General features: G+C 41.3%; 1 protein-coding gene across 3 annotated transcripts in view; it reads left to right on the top strand.

The window, feature by feature from the left end:
- The first annotated feature begins 2,447 nt into the window (after nucleotides 1-2,447).
- Nucleotides 2,448-18,438, top strand: part of LAMA4 (laminin, alpha 4) — a 148,355-nt gene continuing 132,364 nt past the window's right edge. For 2 of the 3 annotated variants that reach the window (XM_011935031.1, XM_011935030.1), the window contains exons 1-2: nucleotides 2,448-2,703; nucleotides 2,870-3,194. In XM_011935031.1, the coding sequence (XP_011790421.1) occupies nucleotides 2,588-2,703; nucleotides 2,870-3,194 (441 nt within the window). In that variant the 5' untranslated portion in view covers nucleotides 2,448-2,587. Of the gene's footprint in view, nucleotides 2,721-2,869; nucleotides 3,195-18,438 lie in introns of all 3 variants that reach the window. The other variant, XM_011935032.1, reaches the window with a different exon arrangement.

Below are 18,438 nucleotides of genomic sequence, written 5' to 3'. Positions count from 1 at the left end.
AATATAGCGGTAGTGGTAATAGCTAGAATAGCATGGCTCACAGCTGACACTCGTTGAGTACTTACCACATGCCAGATAGGGATCTAAACACTTCCCATGAGTAATTTCCAGTAACTTTCATGACAAGTCAGTGTGACTGGTATCGTTATTATCTCATTTGATACACATAGAAACCGAGGCACAGAGCATTTGCCCAGGCCCCTACTTGTAAGTGGCACAGCTAGGAAGGAGTTTATAAAAGCAGTTGAACTGTGCAAAAGTAGCTAGGAAGAGGTGATTAGATAAATAGAAGTATATACAGGAATACTTCTAGTCAAAATTTTGGGAATTCCTTTTTTTTTTTTTTTGAGACAGCGTCTTGCTCTATTGACAGGCTGGAATGCAGTGGCTTGATCTCAGCTCACTGCAACCCCTGCCTCCTGGGTTCAAGCTATTCCCCTGCCTCAGCCTCCCAAGTAGCTGGGATTATAGGTATGTGCCACCATGCCCGACTAATTTTTTGTATTTTAGTAGAGACATGGTTGGCCAAGATAGTCTCTATCTCATGACCTTGTGATCCACCCGCCTGGGCCTCCCAAAGTGCTGGGATTACAGGTGTGAACCACCGCGCCCGGCTGGGAATTTCTTAAAATGAAGAAATACAAAATGCAATTTAAAGACCATTTTTGCAGTGCTTGTTGGATGAGTAGCATAAGTTACAAAAAGTTGAGGTAACTTCGCTTTCCCATCTAGTCTAATAACCGTGTTTTAGAACTACTCATGTAAGAAAGAAAAAAACTAAGACTTGTTGACTTGTACCATGTCCCATCAACCTACATGAATTATCTTATTTAATACTAAATAGTGAAAATTATACCCATTTTACAGATGAGTTCATTGACATTTAAAAGTGGTGAGTACCTTAACCAAATTTTCAAATTCCTTTCTCTGCTTTCTGTATACCAGGGAGTCTCCCTGATAGAGCACTTTTTTTTTTTCAACTATAGAGTCTTCTTATCTTATTTTCTCTTTATAATGATATTCTAGTGTGTGTCCTCCACATGATGCTACAGTCTACCTTAAAAGCTCTTGATTTAGATTAATAAGTAGGAAACTCATAATAGTTTTACCTAAGGAATACCTAGTCTATCTTATAGAATTTATTATAAAATTGCTAAAAAATAAAGAATTTCATTCCCTAGTGTTCCAGAGTTCTTTGATCTAACCAGAGAAAGTTTTTTCTTTTAATGTGATAAAATAAATATAACAGAAACTTTGTCATTTGATTTTTTTTTTTTTTTTTTGCACATGAAAGGCACTCAAAAAATAAAGTGACCATTTCTTTCACCTCTGAATTCATGCTCTTTATTTTGAAGTTGTAGTGTCATGTATATAGATCAGTAAAAGAGAGCTTTGGAATCAGTGAGGCCCGGATCCAAATCCCATCTCTGCTTTCCACCAGCTGTGCGGCCTTGGGCAAATGTCCTAGTCTCTCTGAACCTCGCTTTCTTCTTCTATAAAAGGAGATTAATGGTATTTGCAGGAATGCTGTGAGGTTTATAAATAGCATATGCCAAGTATCTGGCACATGTTAGGTGCAAAATAAATGGTTTTGCTTATGCTTAGATAAAATGACTTTTGTTCTACGAAATGGAGCTAATGATTAGGTTTGATGAAAAGGCTTTATTTATTTATTGCATGATTAGATTATATTAAAATGCTTTATTTCACCTAGACGCTTACCTGGGTGTCATTTTATGGTTGTCTCATCTGACCATTTTTAAACCATGGTTGGATCTTCTGGAAATGTTTAGAGCTCGTTATGAAGCCAATGTAAACAAAGGTACCTATAAGCTGTTGCAGACACTATCCCATCCACAGGGGCACCCCTGACATAACCGTAGCCCAACTTCACCCTGAAGTCTTGGAAAGGTTACATGATTCAGACAGATGTAGTAGGCATGAGATTACAGGCCAAGAGGAAGAGGCTGGGGCTGTGGGCAGTATATTTGACAGGCTCGTACACTGCAAGCCTTGTTCCGGGTCCCTTACAAAGCACCTCTTTAGGATGAAAACAAGATGTTCTTTGTAAATAAAAGTTCATGCATTTGGGTAATGAAGTCATTTTCCAGCGCTGCAGTGAAAGATATTCTTCTCCCAAGCCCTCTGGGTGAGGACCGTCGGGAGGAAGAGGGGTGGCCAGTGAATCTCCAGAGAAGATATGAGCACAAAGAGTGCAACAGTCTATCCCTAGAAAAAAAACCCAGAAACCGTGCTCAAGAAAGTGGGCACCCTGACCGTCCGCCTTCAGAAATAATGTACCTCTGGTTCCTGCCCCTGGAATCCCTTTTCCACCCACTTTCCTGCAAACTAGCGGGGGCCACATAAAAGATCTATATAAATACAGATAAGACATCCGGTACCTTGACTACATAAATAAGAGTGGTGAGGAAGCGGTCACAAAAGCTGAATATTCTTCTGGAGCCCTTGGAGGGGCTCCAAACTGAGAGGGGAGGGAAGGCCGCAGGGAAAGGCGGACCTCAGTGTCTGAAAAGCCAGCTTAGAGTGGGAGGGTCTGGAAGTGGAAGGTAAAAAGGGAGTGGTGAGAATGAATGTGAGAAGGAAGCCAGGACAGCGCAGTCCCCAGTACCGGACGGCCAGGGAGAGGAGGTCGCCTGGCGCTGGCGGGGCTCACCCAATCCGTCTGCCCTTTGATGCCGGACTGTAGGCTCCGTCCATCTGTACGTTCTTGAGCCAGAACCTCTGGGAGAAAGAGAAAAAGTGAAAGAGGGAGAGGGAGAGGGAGAGAGAAGGGGAGTAAGGGAGAGAGAAAGAGGGAGAGAGAGGTTGGGGCTCTCCCTTACTCTAGGACTTTCCCTTTTTTCCTAAGCTGCCGGTTGCGCTGCCACCTCCGGATACTGCACACGGATTGGAGGGAAAATAAGCGAGGCACCGCCGCACCACGCGGGGGACCCACGGAGACCTACGGCGCCCGAGCCCTGCTGGATGTCAGCGGAGAAATGGCTTTGAGCTCAGCCTGGTGCTCGGTCCTGCCTCTGTGGCTCCTCTGGAGCGCTGCCTGCTCCCGCGCCGCGTCCGGGGACGACAACGCTTTTCCTTTTGACATTGAAGGGAGCTCAGCGGTTGGCAGGCAAGACCCGCCTGAGACGAGCGAGCCCCGCGTGGCTCTGGGACGCCTTCCGCCTGCGGCCGAGGTACAGTGTCCCTGCCATTGCCACCCTTTTAGGGCACCTGCGCCCCCGCGGGCTGTGCCACACTCGTCCTTCTCTCTCTCCGCTTATTTCCTCTCCCCATTGCCTTGAGAGTTTCACCTGGGCTAGGTCAGTTCGGAAACTTGAAACAGTTTTCCTTTGTAAGTTGCATTTGGATGTTGAGAGTTGAAAGTTGAGGCTTCGGAGTGTGTCTGCTCAAACGGGCGAGAGTGCATGTGTTGTTGGTGCTCTGAGTTCATCTGCTAGACTCTCCCCGGGGACTGCAGCAGCACATCGGTGACTTCTGCCACTTGCGTGTCCAGTAGTCATTTTGTCAAGCCACAGCACTTAACGTGTGTGCCCTGTCACTGGCTTCCTGCTCCTCTGCGCTGTTAGGACGGTGGGAACACTACTGCAGGCTTTTTGTCTCATATTAGGCAAGAAGTCTTCTGCAGCAGGGAAGGTGAAGGGGTGAGTGAGAGGGGCTGGTCATGAAAGGAGCTGTTAGGAAACTGCTGAGAGGATACCTTAAGTAGAAATGAGACATTGTATTCCAGAAACAAGACGTTTCCATTAAAATCAAGCCTCAGGATATGGTATTGATAATACATTTATTGAAAGAGCTGCTGTTTGAATATCTTACAATAGCTTTTAAGTTGGAAACAAAACCGGAATGTAGAGATCTGGTAAAGGAAAATGAATCCAGAACAAGTGATTTAAGAGGCCCCTGAACTGAAACAGACAACAGCATGTCCACTGCATGGGAGATGCTAAGAGGGAGGAAAATGAAGTCACCTAAGTTCATGGGAAAGGAAGGAGCAATTGACCTAACAAAACAAACACCACACTCTATAGCTATGGTTACAGCAACTGTACAACTAAAACAGTTATGTGGATTGACACCATTTCTAACATCACTGATGCATGGATTATTGCTATGAATTCTGTTGTTAGTACAATTATAGTTATTAATTATTGATGATTAAAAATAAGGCGCATGAACATGGTCCTTCTTCAGAGTAAGCCCTACTCACATGCCCCCAAAAAGAGAGAGTGTGGACAGGGTCAGAATATACCAAATTCTCACTGTGGTATAAAATGTAGCCTCCATGAGAAAGAAGGAGCATGGATTGTGGTCAGCTTCATACCCAGAAACTTGGGGAGAAGCCAGACCAGGAGGGATTTCATGCAATGGGAAGGCTTTGCTTCTCTACAGGCTTGGAATTAACCCCAGGGAAGCATTATCTCCACCTGTTGCTTTGAGCATGGAAAGTCCCTGAATGAAATGCTTGACTTAAGAGTAAGATTGGCAGATAAATTTGCAGGACACTCAAATGTGAATTTCAGATAAATAATGAATGAATTTTTATCACATCCCAAATACTTCAGAGGACATATTTATACTAAAATTTGTTTTCACTGTTCATCTGAAATTCAAATTTATCCAGGCATGCTGTATTTGTGTCTGTTATGTCTAAAGAGACAAGCCATATACAACTGTTTTTTTTAACTCTCATGCCACAAAAAGAAAAAAAAATAGGAAAGTAATTTTTTGAGCTTTAGACAACCTTAAAATTAATGTTCAGACCCCAGGAAATTTCTTATGCATGCTTATGTTTGGTGACATAATAGGAAGGCAGCACAGCAAAGTGTTTTAGATTTCAGGTTTTCAGTCTGATGGTCCCAAGTTGAAATTTCAAGCTCTTTGACCTTGGGCAAGTTACAGATCCCCAGACTGCAGATAAACTGGTACTGACAGAATTTATTGATGCTTACTTCATACCTCATACTGTTACTGTAATGAAATTAGATAAAATAGAGTGCTTAGCGTAGTGCTTGACGTAGTATAAATGCTTTATATATGCCAAGAGTTGTTATAATTGTTACTATCAAAAATGTGGATGATCAGATTTAGAAAAACCCTTATTCAAGAATATTCCTTAGAACCTATGTTTATGGTTTTCTTTTACTTAATGTTATTGTATCTGTTTATCTATATTCTTCCAACTGGAAAAAAAAAGTCATATGGTGAGTTAAATTTGTAATATTGTCAGAGTAATAGGCTCAGAATGCCAGTGGAGGCCTTCAGTTTTGAAAAACAGAAAGAAGATATTAGTCATTCCAGGAAGGTCAAAGTATATGGTGTAGAAAGGGTGAGATTGAGGTAATTATGTTCCCACTGCATAGTTTCACATAATGCCTCCAGTTAGCCTGCGGTCCCATGGCGATCCCAACGCCCCACCATCAGGTTTCCCATGCTCTTTATAGCAGTAAGCAGACCTTAAACCAAATACATTCTGGAGACTTAATAACATGGTACAAACACTTTACTGGATTGGCTCAGGAGATGGTATTTGTGTATATATGGAGAGAGAAAGAGAACACGGACACATTATTCATGGGAGAGGTTCAATGTGTGGATGGGAGGATATTCTAAAAATACATTTTTACTTGGATTTATATGAATGGTTATTCTGCAATTCTCCTTCAGAGGGAGGGAAGGAAGAAAAATATTAAGGCAAGCATGGAGCAGTGGGAGGTGCTTGGCTAAAGGCCTTCCTGAGGTTCTCCTAAGCTCCTCAATAGTCCAGCTTGTGAACTCTCCATCCCTGAGTACTTGGCCCAAGACACAAACTCTGACATGCTGTATTGCTCCGTGTGAGCTGGGGAGCAAATACATGAAATATGCACAGAATAAAAGGATGGCGACTGTTGGCTGACCAAAAAAAAAGTCTCCTCTTTTCCTTGTAAAACAAGCCAAAGCTTCCCCCGAGATGCAAAGTATTTGGAAAGAAGAGCACCTGTGGGTAACTCCATACTAGTTGTGGGGAGGATTTTCCCACCTTTGCTTCTTGACAATTAATCTACTGAGTCCATTATTGCTGAGTTTATGGTGAGAACACTGATTCTCAACAGGTGATTCTTAAAAGGGAAGACTGGGCAGTTTCAATAATGATAATCAGTATTCTAATATTTCACATTAAGGAAAAGAAAGTCTATTCATTCCACCATGCACACTATAGCAAGAAAAACGAGGCCAAAGTCTTCTTGACCATTATAAATATGGTAGATAGGGAAAAGAACTGGAGTGGGGGCAGGAATGAAGATGGGAACAACCCCACAAGAAGCCAGTAACAGAATGTCCTTGGGAAGAGTGAGATCCTTGTCCATTAAAAAGAAGCAGGAACTAAACAAGGTCAAGAACATGAAGTTGGAAGTTACACTGTGTGGCTAGAAAGAAGCCACACAAAGACTGAGAAATTGAGAAGGCAAGGACTCTGCTGACAGGGCAAGGTGGAAGGTGGTGGAGGGGGTGACGGTGCTGTTACTGGCTTTCACAGATAAATGAGAGAATAAGGGATACAATTGACAACGTTGAGTAAATGCCCCTCAGAGGGGAAAAGAGGAATTTCTCTCCTAGAAACCTCAGCTTTGCTATTGTCATTATTGTTGTGTTAACTTCACTCCAAGAAGATCAGTGCCCATGAATGCACCCTACACCAGAAAAACTGACTTGCTAAAGAGAAACTGTATAAAGCAGACTAACTCTGAGGGACTTTCCCTTTTGACTCTTTTCCTTGTTGATACATGACCCCATGTCCCAAAGCATTGTTAGGCTCCTGCCGTTGAAAGATTGCAGAATGTTTAATAAAAATATTTTAGATCTCTTTAACCATCTGCTTTCTTTTTTCTTATCTTGGTCACTTGCTTTGAAAAAGGTCCCATGGGATCACACTAAGACCTCCAGTTGCTAGCCTGGGTTATCACTCTCTACTGATGTTCTAACAATTCAATTAGGTTATCTGAACCCCTTACACGCAGCCACTATTTCATTCATTTATTCACCCAACAAGTTGGTTTGGAGTCTTACCTCAAACGGAGCAATAAAATAGGCACAAGAAGGAATAGAAAGAAGCCTAGTCTCATCTTTGCCCTCAGGGGTGAGCAATTGAAGAGACAAAAAAAAAAAAAAAATACGTGGCCATTATATAAAGAACAATGTACTAACATTCTATAAGAGTGGCTACAAGGTAAGTGCCATGCAAGGTAATGTGAAAAATGTATTATTCCTGAGCTAGACCAGTAGGGCACAAAACTTACTTGCCAAACACCAAAATGGGCTTCCAAAACCTTATTTTAGAAGAACTGCAATATAGCGGTAGTGGTAATAGCTAGAATAGCATGGCTCACAGCTGACACTCGTTGAGTACTTACCACATGCCAGATAGGGATCTAAACACTTCCCATGAGTAATTTCCAGTAACTTTCATGACAAGTCAGTGTGACTGGTATCGTTATTATCTCATTTGATACACATAGAAACCGAGGCACAGAGCATTTGCCCAGGCCCCTACTTGTAAGTGGCACAGCTAGGAAGGAGTTTATAAAAGCAGTTGAACTGTGCAAAAGTAGCTAGGAAGAGGTGATTAGATAAATAGAAGTATATACAGGAATACTTCTAGTCAAAATTTTGGGAATTCCTTTTTTTTTTTTTTTGAGACAGCGTCTTGCTCTATTGACAGGCTGGAATGCAGTGGCTTGATCTCAGCTCACTGCAACCCCTGCCTCCTGGGTTCAAGCTATTCCCCTGCCTCAGCCTCCCAAGTAGCTGGGATTATAGGTATGTGCCACCATGCCCGACTAATTTTTTGTATTTTAGTAGAGACATGGTTGGCCAAGATAGTCTCTATCTCATGACCTTGTGATCCACCCGCCTGGGCCTCCCAAAGTGCTGGGATTACAGGTGTGAACCACCGCGCCCGGCTGGGAATTTCTTAAAATGAAGAAATACAAAATGCAATTTAAAGACCATTTTTGCAGTGCTTGTTGGATGAGTAGCATAAGTTACAAAAAGTTGAGGTAACTTCGCTTTCCCATCTAGTCTAATAACCGTGTTTTAGAACTACTCATGTAAGAAAGAAAAAAACTAAGACTTGTTGACTTGTACCATGTCCCATCAACCTACATGAATTATCTTATTTAATACTAAATAGTGAAAATTATACCCATTTTACAGATGAGTTCATTGACATTTAAAAGTGGTGAGTACCTTAACCAAATTTTCAAATTCCTTTCTCTGCTTTCTGTATACCAGGGAGTCTCCCTGATAGAGCACTTTTTTTTTTTCAACTATAGAGTCTTCTTATCTTATTTTCTCTTTATAATGATATTCTAGTGTGTGTCCTCCACATGATGCTACAGTCTACCTTAAAAGCTCTTGATTTAGATTAATAAGTAGGAAACTCATAATAGTTTTACCTAAGGAATACCTAGTCTATCTTATAGAATTTATTATAAAATTGCTAAAAAATAAAGAATTTCATTCCCTAGTGTTCCAGAGTTCTTTGATCTAACCAGAGAAAGTTTTTTCTTTTAATGTGATAAAATAAATATAACAGAAACTTTGTCATTTGATTTTTTTTTTTTTTTTTTTTGAAATGGAGTTTCGCTCTGTCACCCAGGCTGGAGTGCAGTGGTGCTATCTTGGTTCACTGCAACCTCTGCCTCCTGGGTTCAAACAATTCTCCTGCCTCAGTCTCCCAAGTAGCTGGGACTACAGGTGTGTGCCACCATGCCTGGCTAATTTTTTGTGTTTTTAGTAGAAATGGGGTTTCACTGTATTAGCCAGGATGCTCTCAATCTCCTGACCTTGTGATCCGCCTGCCTCGGTCTCCCGAAGTGCTGGGATTACAGGCATGAGCCACTGCACCTGGCCATTTGAACTATTTTTAAGGACACAGTTCAGTGGCATTGACTATATTCACGTTGTTATAAAACCATCACCATGGATCTCCAGAACTTTTTCATTTTCCCAAACTAAAACCCATTAAACAATAACTTCCAATTAACTCCTTCCCTCAGTCCCTGGCAACCACCATTCTACTTTGTCTGTATGAATTTAACTACTCTAAGTACCCCATATACATAATCATGCAATACTTATCCTTTTGTGCCTGGCTTATTTCATTTAGCATAATGTCTTTGAGACTCACCCATGTTGCAGCATGTGTCAGAATTGCATTCCTTTTTAAAACTGAATAATACTGTTTATATGTACACTATGTTTTGTCCATTCATTTGCTGATGGACATTTGGGTTGTTTCTACCTTCTGGCTAATGTGAGTAATGCTGCTACGAACATTGCTGCGCAAGCCTCTGTTTGAGCTCTTGCTTTCAGGTTTTTGGGGGTGTATACCTACAAGTGGAATTGCTGGATCATATGGTACAGAGGAAGTTTTAAGCCTCAGAGTCTTACAGGGGCCAGGTGAAAAAGAATTGAGTGTATCTAGCTCAGTAAAGAAACGCATCCTGTGAGTGGTGGGACTCAGTAACAGGAGATGGGAGGATCCCTCTTCCAGAGTGGCAGCCACCTTTCAGCATTGCCAGGTCTTCTGGTTTTCTTTTGTTTTATTTGTTCTTTTTCAAAAGAAGACAGAATTTGGATTCATAAGTGAAATTGCTGACTCAAACACTTTTAAATACCCTGTAGGCTGAGTACATCTGAGGGCCAGATTCAGCCCAAAGATAATTTATTTGCAGCCTCTGTTTTGCAATATTTTGAAATTCACCTTTCATTACAAGCAGAATATGGGCTTACAACCAGACAGATGTGCTGTGAATCCAGCTCCACAACTTTCTAGCTGTTTGACTTTGGGCAAATTGGACCATCTTTTAGATACTCAGTTCCTCTAATTGCAAAATAAATAGAAATACACTTGCCTTGCAAAATTCTTGTGAAATTTAGATGAAATAATATATGAAAGCTGCCTAACACAAACTTAGCTCTCATTTCTCTCAGTCTGTCCCTCCTTCCTTTCCCTAATTTTTCCACTCTCTGCCTCTGTCTATCTTCAGGTAAAGCTTTGTACTATCTTGTTAAAAGTATTTTGTTATCAAACTCTTTACTTATTGCATAAATTCGAGTACTTTTAACTCTTGCTTAAAATTTGCTGATCATCCAACATTGGAGAAGAAGGCTGTCATTTAGTTTTTATAATCATTGTGTCTTTCATGGTTCTTTAAATAGCCTTTCCCCAGCAATAGGAGGATCTGAGCAGTTAAGAGAAAAGAATGCTTAAATCCCTAGAAAAGCTAAAGAAAAAAGCCAACAGCGACTGGGCACGGTAGCTCACGCCTGTAATCCCAACATTTTGGGAGTCCAAGACGGGTGGATCACGAAGTCAGGAGTTCAAGACCAGCCTGGCCGAGATGGTGAGACCTCCATCTCCACTAAAAATACAAAAAAATTAGCTGTGCATAGCGGCGGGCGCCTGTAATCCCAGCTACTCGGAAGGCTGAGGCAGAGATGTGCTTGAACTAGGGAGGCGGAGCTTGCAGTGAGCGGAGATCATGCCACTGCACTCCAGCCTGGGCGATAGTGCGAAACTCCATCTCAAAAAAAAAAAAAAGAAAAGCAGCTTTGATATGACAAGGACAATACCTTTTTTCCCCTCATAATTAAATTATTAATTCTGACTTGTCACAGTTTCTTGATTTAAAATACCAAAAACATGCCCCTACTTTAGGGTTTTTTTCTGGCTTGTAGTAACCATATGAATATAATGATGGTCAGACATAATTTTGAGAACTTTGATTGGTTAAAAGCCATTAAAACCAGATTGCTAGTATATGCTTTGAATCCAAACCTTAGCATTTCCAAACAATCATATTTTTTTCTAAAATAAGTAAATCTAGTCTGTTGATGTCTGGTGACCATATAGAAGAATATTTAAATACCTACTCACATTTGCAAAAGAGCAGCGTTCTTTCTTCAACTGTTTTTCTTTTTTGCTCTTGGTGTGGTAAAGTTAAATTCTGGGAAATGGTTTACTAAAGGGAAGTTTAACCACAGATGTTTGTAATTCCAACTTAAGTTTCCCATCAAAGTCTTAATGAAATTCAGCTGCCAGCAGTTCAGCTCTGAATCTGAGTCTTTTTATCATGAGAAACTTGGGGGAAACAACATTCTGAAGCTGACTGGTAATGGGAAAATTTCCATATTCAGCCCAAATCCTCTCCATAAAGAAAAAAATACTTAAACAAATTCTGTTAAAAGCGGGAGGAGAGATGGTGAATATAATTTGAGTGTATGCAAAATGACCTTCTTTTCACTCCCAGGACTCTCTTAGTTTTTATGTTGTGTTTTGGTGTAGGCTAGAGATCCGTGTTTACCTAAATGGAATGAAGTATATACATTTTTTACTTCATGAGAACTGATGAGTTAGAGAAATCCCGTAACATTAACAGCTGCATTAGCACAAGTCTTGTGCAAACTAGACCAGTAATCCAGGCTGTACTCTACAGCTAAAAGGACCCCTGACCATGATGCAGACTTTGCATATTAATATTTATTTTGAAATTATGCCATTTTGGAGTGGCATGATTGCTTCAAAGGAAATCAAGGACTCTAGGGATCAAAAGTACCTTCACTAAAACTTCCCTCACACACACAACTATTACATGGAACCCTGTTGTCTATGTACAAAGTGAAATGCAACATGGCATGCTGAACTAAGCAGCTCTAGAAAGCCAAATGTCAATCCAAAGAAACACATAACATAGACACCAGCCAAAGGGAAGAGAAATGTCTAGTATGCCTCAGCCCCTGGGATGCTAGGACTATAGAACCCTCTAGAATCACGGCACAGAGCCACAGCACAAATTCAGGGTCTGGGACTGAAAACCCTGGCAAGCCTCTTCTTCCACAGCGGAGGTCGTCCAGGATGCCTTTCAAGCTTCATGGCTATATGTGTGTGTTTCCCTTTGATGAACAGTGATACAATTTGACAAGCTGAAGGTGTTACCTAAGTGTTACCTCTTTTCCTGCTGATCTGTCCTGAGTCCTAGGTGGTTCTGTCAACCCCCAGGTCACAGATGAGGTGCTAAATGCCTGCTGTTTGGAGATTAAACAGTCTGAATATCTGGAGATGGACTGCAGTTTCATTGTAGTACATGAATAATTGCCTCATTTTATGTTGTTCCTTTGAAATTGTTGTCTGCCATGGTTAATGCCAATAGACACCCTGAAATTCCATTCATAAGAGACCTGAAGCCTCTCCTGCAGCGCAAAATTCAGCATAAAGGAGACCTGTTTGAATGCGGAGTCAGTGGGTGGTTATTACTGGTTACATAAATCTATCATACCTTGCAGCATGAGCCATGAAATCAAAGGAATCATAGAATGTCAGATTTAGAAAGGAAGTTTAGAGATTCAACTCTCTCATTTTGTAGGTGAGAAACCTAAGCTGAGAAGAGAGGGGAGGTGTGGGTGCTCGACCCCGGACACGATGCCCATTAGCAGTAGTACACGTGCCACAGGGTAAACCCCCAAATTGGAGTTCAGCCTGGGAGGCCACGTGGGTTCTTGTCTTCACACAGGGAAGATTTCAAGAGCCAGCTGACAGAGTAAAATGAAAGCAAGTTTATTAAGAAAGTAAAGGAATAAAAGGATGCCTACTCTACAGACAAGCAGTCCTGAGGGCTGCTGGTTGGCTGTGTTTATGGTTGTTTCTTGGTCATATGCTAGACAAGGGATGGATTATTTATGAGTTTTCCAGGAAAGGGATGGGGAATTCTCAGAACCATAAGTTTCTCCCCCTTTCAGGCCTTATAGGATAACTTCCAGACGTTTCATGGCATTTGTAAACTGTCATGGCGCTAGTGGGAGTTTCTTTTGGTATGCTAATGTATTGCAATTAGCATATAATGAGCAGTGAGAGAGACCAGAGGTGGCTTTTATTGCCATCTTGGTTTTGGCACGGTTTGGCTGGCTTCTTTACTGCATCCTGTTTTATCAGCAGGGTCTTTGTGACCTGTTACCTTGTGAAACCAGTCCTGCTGACCTCCTAGCTCACAAGGAACTGTGTCTTCTGACTTTTTGCCTTGTGTTCTTTCCAATTGTTTTAATGGACTGAATCATGCTAGCTTTATTTTATTTATTTATTTTTGAGACGGAGCTCTGTTGCCCAGGCTGGAGTGCAGTGGCACAATCTCAGCTCACTGCCACACCCGCCTCCCAGGTTCAAGCGATTCTCCTGCCTCAGCCTCCTGAATAGCTGGGATTATAGGCGCCTGCCACCATGCCTGGCTAATTTTTGTATTTTTAGTAGAGAGAGGGTTTCACCATGTTGGCCAGGCTGGTGAACTCCCGACCTCAAGCAATCCACCTGCCTGGACCTCCCAAAGTGCTGGGATTATGGGCATAAGCTACCGTACCCAGCCTCATCCTAGCTTTAGAACTAGTGATTATTACCTAGGCATATCTAGATTATCTTGTAAAATATATCTACTTCTAACATATTATTATTCTTTTACTCTTGATTGTTTCTGTTTATCCTTAAGTTGAGTCATCAGTAGGAGATTCCCATGGAGCTGAGTAGAGCTAGACTATGAGTCTGTAACTATTCTGATTCTTGGCTCCATCACTAACAACCAGATCACCCTTGCCAGGTAAAGAAACCTGGTCAACTCCTCTACCTGCTGGGGCCTCAGTTTCTATCCTAAAAAAAATTAAAAATGATTCTAGCAACAAAATTCTATAATTATTTAAGAAATAGGTTAAAATTTATGCCAGTTAAAGGGAACCTGGGTTAAGATACTGAATCACATAGTCATAGCTGTTGGCCTAGTTAGAACCCAAGACTTTACGAGTCCAGAGCCTGAAGAAAACACAGGGTCCTGGCCTGTGGAAGCAGGTGGGGAGGGGTGGTTCCTAACAGCTCCAGATGTGGGGCTGGGGCTGATCTGCCGCGCAGGGTACCAACCCCGCCACAGACATGAGCCTCTCCAAGGTGACACAACAACGAGGCTTCCTAGACAGCCTAAATGTGTCTCCGTGTGGTCAATGAATGTTCATGGGTCTCCCATGCCAAGGTCCAAGGGTGCTGCCCCCTACTGTATCTGGACTCTCTAGAATGACCTTAAACCTATCCCCACTGCAGAGAGACAGCAAAGTAGACAATGGAAGAGATCAGGGACTGGAGACCCAGTGAGCAGAGACTCATGTCAACACATAACAGTTCAGTGCCAAATGGCAGAGGGTCCAGAGAGGAGAAGGTATTTTTACTCAATGAGAAAGGAAGGGAAAGCCAGTGACAGATTATTAATCATTATAAACATCAACATGAAATACTCACATTATATTATACATAGTACAGCTGTCTGCTAAATCTTAATGACAATGTAAAGAATTATCTTGCTTTAGATTGGGCAGAACACAACATGTGGAAGCAAAAATCAGAATCGTTGGTGTGTGAGGGGATGTGCACTGGTGTCTAAATGCCCTGATTGTTGCTGGCTATGGGGAAGAGGGGTCTAAAACATTGCTGCTGAAAGTGTGGTTCAAAGATGGCAGCATCAGCATCACCTGGGAATGTGTTAGAGATGCAGAATCCCAGGTTCCGCCCCAGAATCAGAATCTACATTTTCACCATATCCCCCACATCTGCACATTAAAGTATGAGAAATGCTAGGCTCTCAAATACAGGTGGGCTTGAATTTTGAATGGACTTAGGGGAAATAGCAAATACAGAAAATTTCAAAAATGTTTTGATGTAATTATGGAGGAAGACCCAAAAAACATAAATTATGGCTAAATCTAGTAAGGGGGTGCACAGGCTCACCCATGTTACCTGAAAATGTGTACTTCAGAGTAAAACACAAGCCTCAAAGGAAACTGCTGCTTTGAGGCCTCTGAAGGAAGCTGATAAGGTAAAGTCACTTCCTGAAACCACGGCACACACATACTGGGTGCTCAGAATGTATTTTTTGAGAAAAGACATGAAATGACATGGCAGGTTTTCTTACTCCCACCTAACTCTTCTCACTACCCATAACCCAGATACCAAAAGACTGAAGACTCTGTGTCCTTGAAGGAAGTAGAGCAGAGGCAGGGGAAGAATTTACTTGGGGAATCTGCTCAAAAATAGGAGGTTACTCACACTTTTCAGGGAATAGTGGGATTGTGATGTTTTTCTTGGTAACAAGGGAGTCATTCTGATTCAGGATGTCTCTCCAGGGAGTGAGGAGTGCAGTCTGTATCATAGACTGGAAAGGTAATGTTAGGAGACAGGGAAGACCTAGCTCCCCCAAATGAAAATTGCCAATTGCTGTTCCTCCAGCTGGTCCTTTTCTAGAGGGATTGAAATCTGCAGGAAAGTGCTTTTGAGTCAGGTCTGTGTCTCCTTCCCTATCAGAGCAGACGTCCCCATTCTCCCAGCAGACTCGAGCTATCCTTGATGCAGCATTTTAGCTTTAATTACTAAGCACTTGATTAGCACTTGCTGTGTTGCAAGTACTGTTCTAAGCACTTCTGTGTATTATGAATTCATTTATTCCTCATAACAACCCCATGAGGAAGGCATTAATATTAACCCCATTTTACTGATGACGAAAATGAGCCAGATAGCAGTTAAGGAACTTCCGGTCATAGCTAGGAAATCTGACCTCAAACTTGTAACCTTCACATTATAATGACCCTGTAACATCTGTTTCTAAGTCTCAGAGTGCCTTAGCAATACCCCAGCTAATAAAGGTTTCCCATACTACCGCAGTAGTCTTAGCAGTTGACAAGTCTGTAAAGAACATTTAAATTAGTGGTATGTTTAGTCTTCGGCCTTGTTTTTAAGTTATAGAGTAAACTAAGTATCATCTCAGTAACAATGGGGAGTCCTTCCCTTAAACATAGGAGGAGTAACAGTTGATGACATTTCTGAATGTGTATATATATATATTCATGTGACTCCAGCTATGCTGAGCATTGCTTTTTCAGTAGATTCCTGAGTCTAGTTTGTGGACCTACAACTTAAAAGATCTTGAAAAGGATATGGAAAGAGCTGACGTGGTAGTAAAAACATGACCTCAGTTCCTAAAAAAAAAATAAAATAAAAATTGAGCTATGATATGATCCAGCAATTCCACTGCAGGATATATAACCTGAAAAAAAGAAAGTCAGTATATAGAAGAGATATCTGCACTCCTATATTTGTCGCAGCACTATTTACAGTAGCAAAGATTTGGAAGCAACCTACGTGTCCATCAATAGATGAGTGCATAAAGAAAATGTGGTACATATACACAATGGAGTATTATTCAGCCATAAAAAGAATGAGATCCAGCCATCTGCAAAACCATGGATGAAACTTTATGTTAAGTTAAATAAGCCAGGCACAGAAAGACAGATGTCACATGTTCTCACTTATTTGTGGGATCTAAAAATCAAGTCAGTTGAACTCATGGACATAGAGAATGGAAAGATGGTTACCAGAAGCTGCGAAGGGTAGTAGGGGGTTGGTGGAGAGCTGGGAATTGTTAATGGGCACACAAAAAATAGAAAGAATGAGTAAGACCTACTATTTGATAGCACAACGGGATGACTATAGTCAATAATAACTTCATTGTACATTTTAAAATAACTTGATGTAATTGGATTGTTTGCGACTTACAGGATAAATGCTTGAGGGGATGGATAGCCCATTCTCTGTGGCGTGCTTATTTCCCGTTGCATATGGTCAAGTTATTATTGACTATAGTCATCCCGTTGTGCTATCAAATAATAGGTCTTACTCATTCTTTCTGTTTTTTGTGTGCCCATTAACAATTCCCACCTCTCCACCATTGCATACCTGTAGCAAAACATCTCACATACCCCAGAAATAGAAGCACCTACTATTTATCCACAACAATTTTTAAAATAATAAAAAGATTAAAAATAAAACAGTTTAAAAAAATGACCTCAGGGGAAATGATAAAGTATGTCCATCAGGAAAACTAATGGAGGTTTAGAAACAGTTTACCTTTTAAAATGTTTCTCTACAAATGACAATAGAAAAAGAAAGGAAATTTAACAACGAAAAGGATTCCAAAGACAGACTTACAAGAAACACAGGCTGCTAACTCCTTTAAGTACTATATAAAACAATTTGTCTGAAATAAGTGAGTTATTCACTCGGCACCCAAGGAATAAGAGTGTAGTGCTCACCATTCAAGGTAGCAGTGATTTGATCTGAAACACACCCAGGTAGTCTTCTGCCCTTCTGAACTAAGAGAAGGACTGTAGCAGCAGTCACTTGTGAAGTGCATTGTAACCTGAATGGCGGAATGTGTGAGAATAATGTTACCCCAGATTTTCATGTGCAGGCATCTCTTCGCTATTTCTCCTGTCCTCTAGCCTCATGTTTTAAAATGTTTTTCCTTCTGTATTAGTCTGCTGGGGCTGCCATAAAAAAATACTCCAGACTGAGTGGCTTAAACAATAGAAATTTATTTTCTTACAGTTCTGGAGGCTAAAAGTCCAAGATCAAGGTGCTGTCAAGGTTAATTTCAGGTGAGGGCTCTCTTCATGACTTGCAGATGGCCACATTCTCACCGTGTCCCCACATGGCCTTTCTTTTGTGTATATGCAGAGGGAGAAAGGTCTCTGGTATCTCTTCCTCATCTTATAAAGATATAAGTTCTATAAGATTAAGGTGCTCCCCCTACAATATCTTTTTTTTTTTTTTTTTGAGATGGAGTCTCACTGTCGCCTGGCTGGAGTGCAGTGGCACATGATCTCTGCTTGCTGTAACCTCTACCTCCTGGGCTCAAGCGATCCTCGTGCCTTAGCCTCCCAAGTAGCTGGGACTATAGGTGCCTGCCACTACACATTTTTAGTAGAGATGGGGTTTCATCATGTTGGCCAGGCTGATCTTGTACTCCTGACCTCAAGTGATCCACCTGCCTCAGCCTCCCAAAGTGTTGGGATTTACAGGCATGATCCACCACACCCAGCCCATTTAATCTTGATTGCCTGTATTTATTACCTCTTTATAGGCACTATCTCCAAATACAGTCACTTTAGGGGTGAATTTTGAGGAGACACAATTCAGTTCATCACACCTACCAAGTGAAATGTATTAAGTAGTAACTCATTTCTTAATGAGGCAAAGTAATTTATAACCACAAAGGAAAACTTCTGAGAAAATAAGATAATGAGTGTAATTGCCCTGTTTTAACTTTAAGCAAAAGCCAAATTTAGCACTTCATTTTAATTGTACATTTTTAATAAATATGTCACCATTACTATTTATTTATTTATTTTTAGACAGAGTCTTGCTCTGCCACCCAGGATAGAGTGCAGTGGTGTGATCTCGGCTCACTGCAATCTCTGCCTCGCGGGTTCAAGCGATTCTCCTGCCTCAGCCTCCTGAATAGCTGGGATTATAGGCGCCTGCCACCATGCCTGGCTAATTTTTGTATTTTTAGTAGAGAG

The sequence above is a fragment of the Colobus angolensis genome, unplaced genomic scaffold (assembly GCF_000951035.1).
Source record: "Colobus angolensis palliatus isolate OR3802 unplaced genomic scaffold, Cang.pa_1.0 Scaffold14, whole genome shotgun sequence".
Lineage (NCBI taxonomy): Eukaryota > Metazoa > Chordata > Mammalia > Primates > Cercopithecidae > Colobus > Colobus angolensis.
This window is presented reverse-complemented; position numbering and strand designations above follow the sequence as displayed.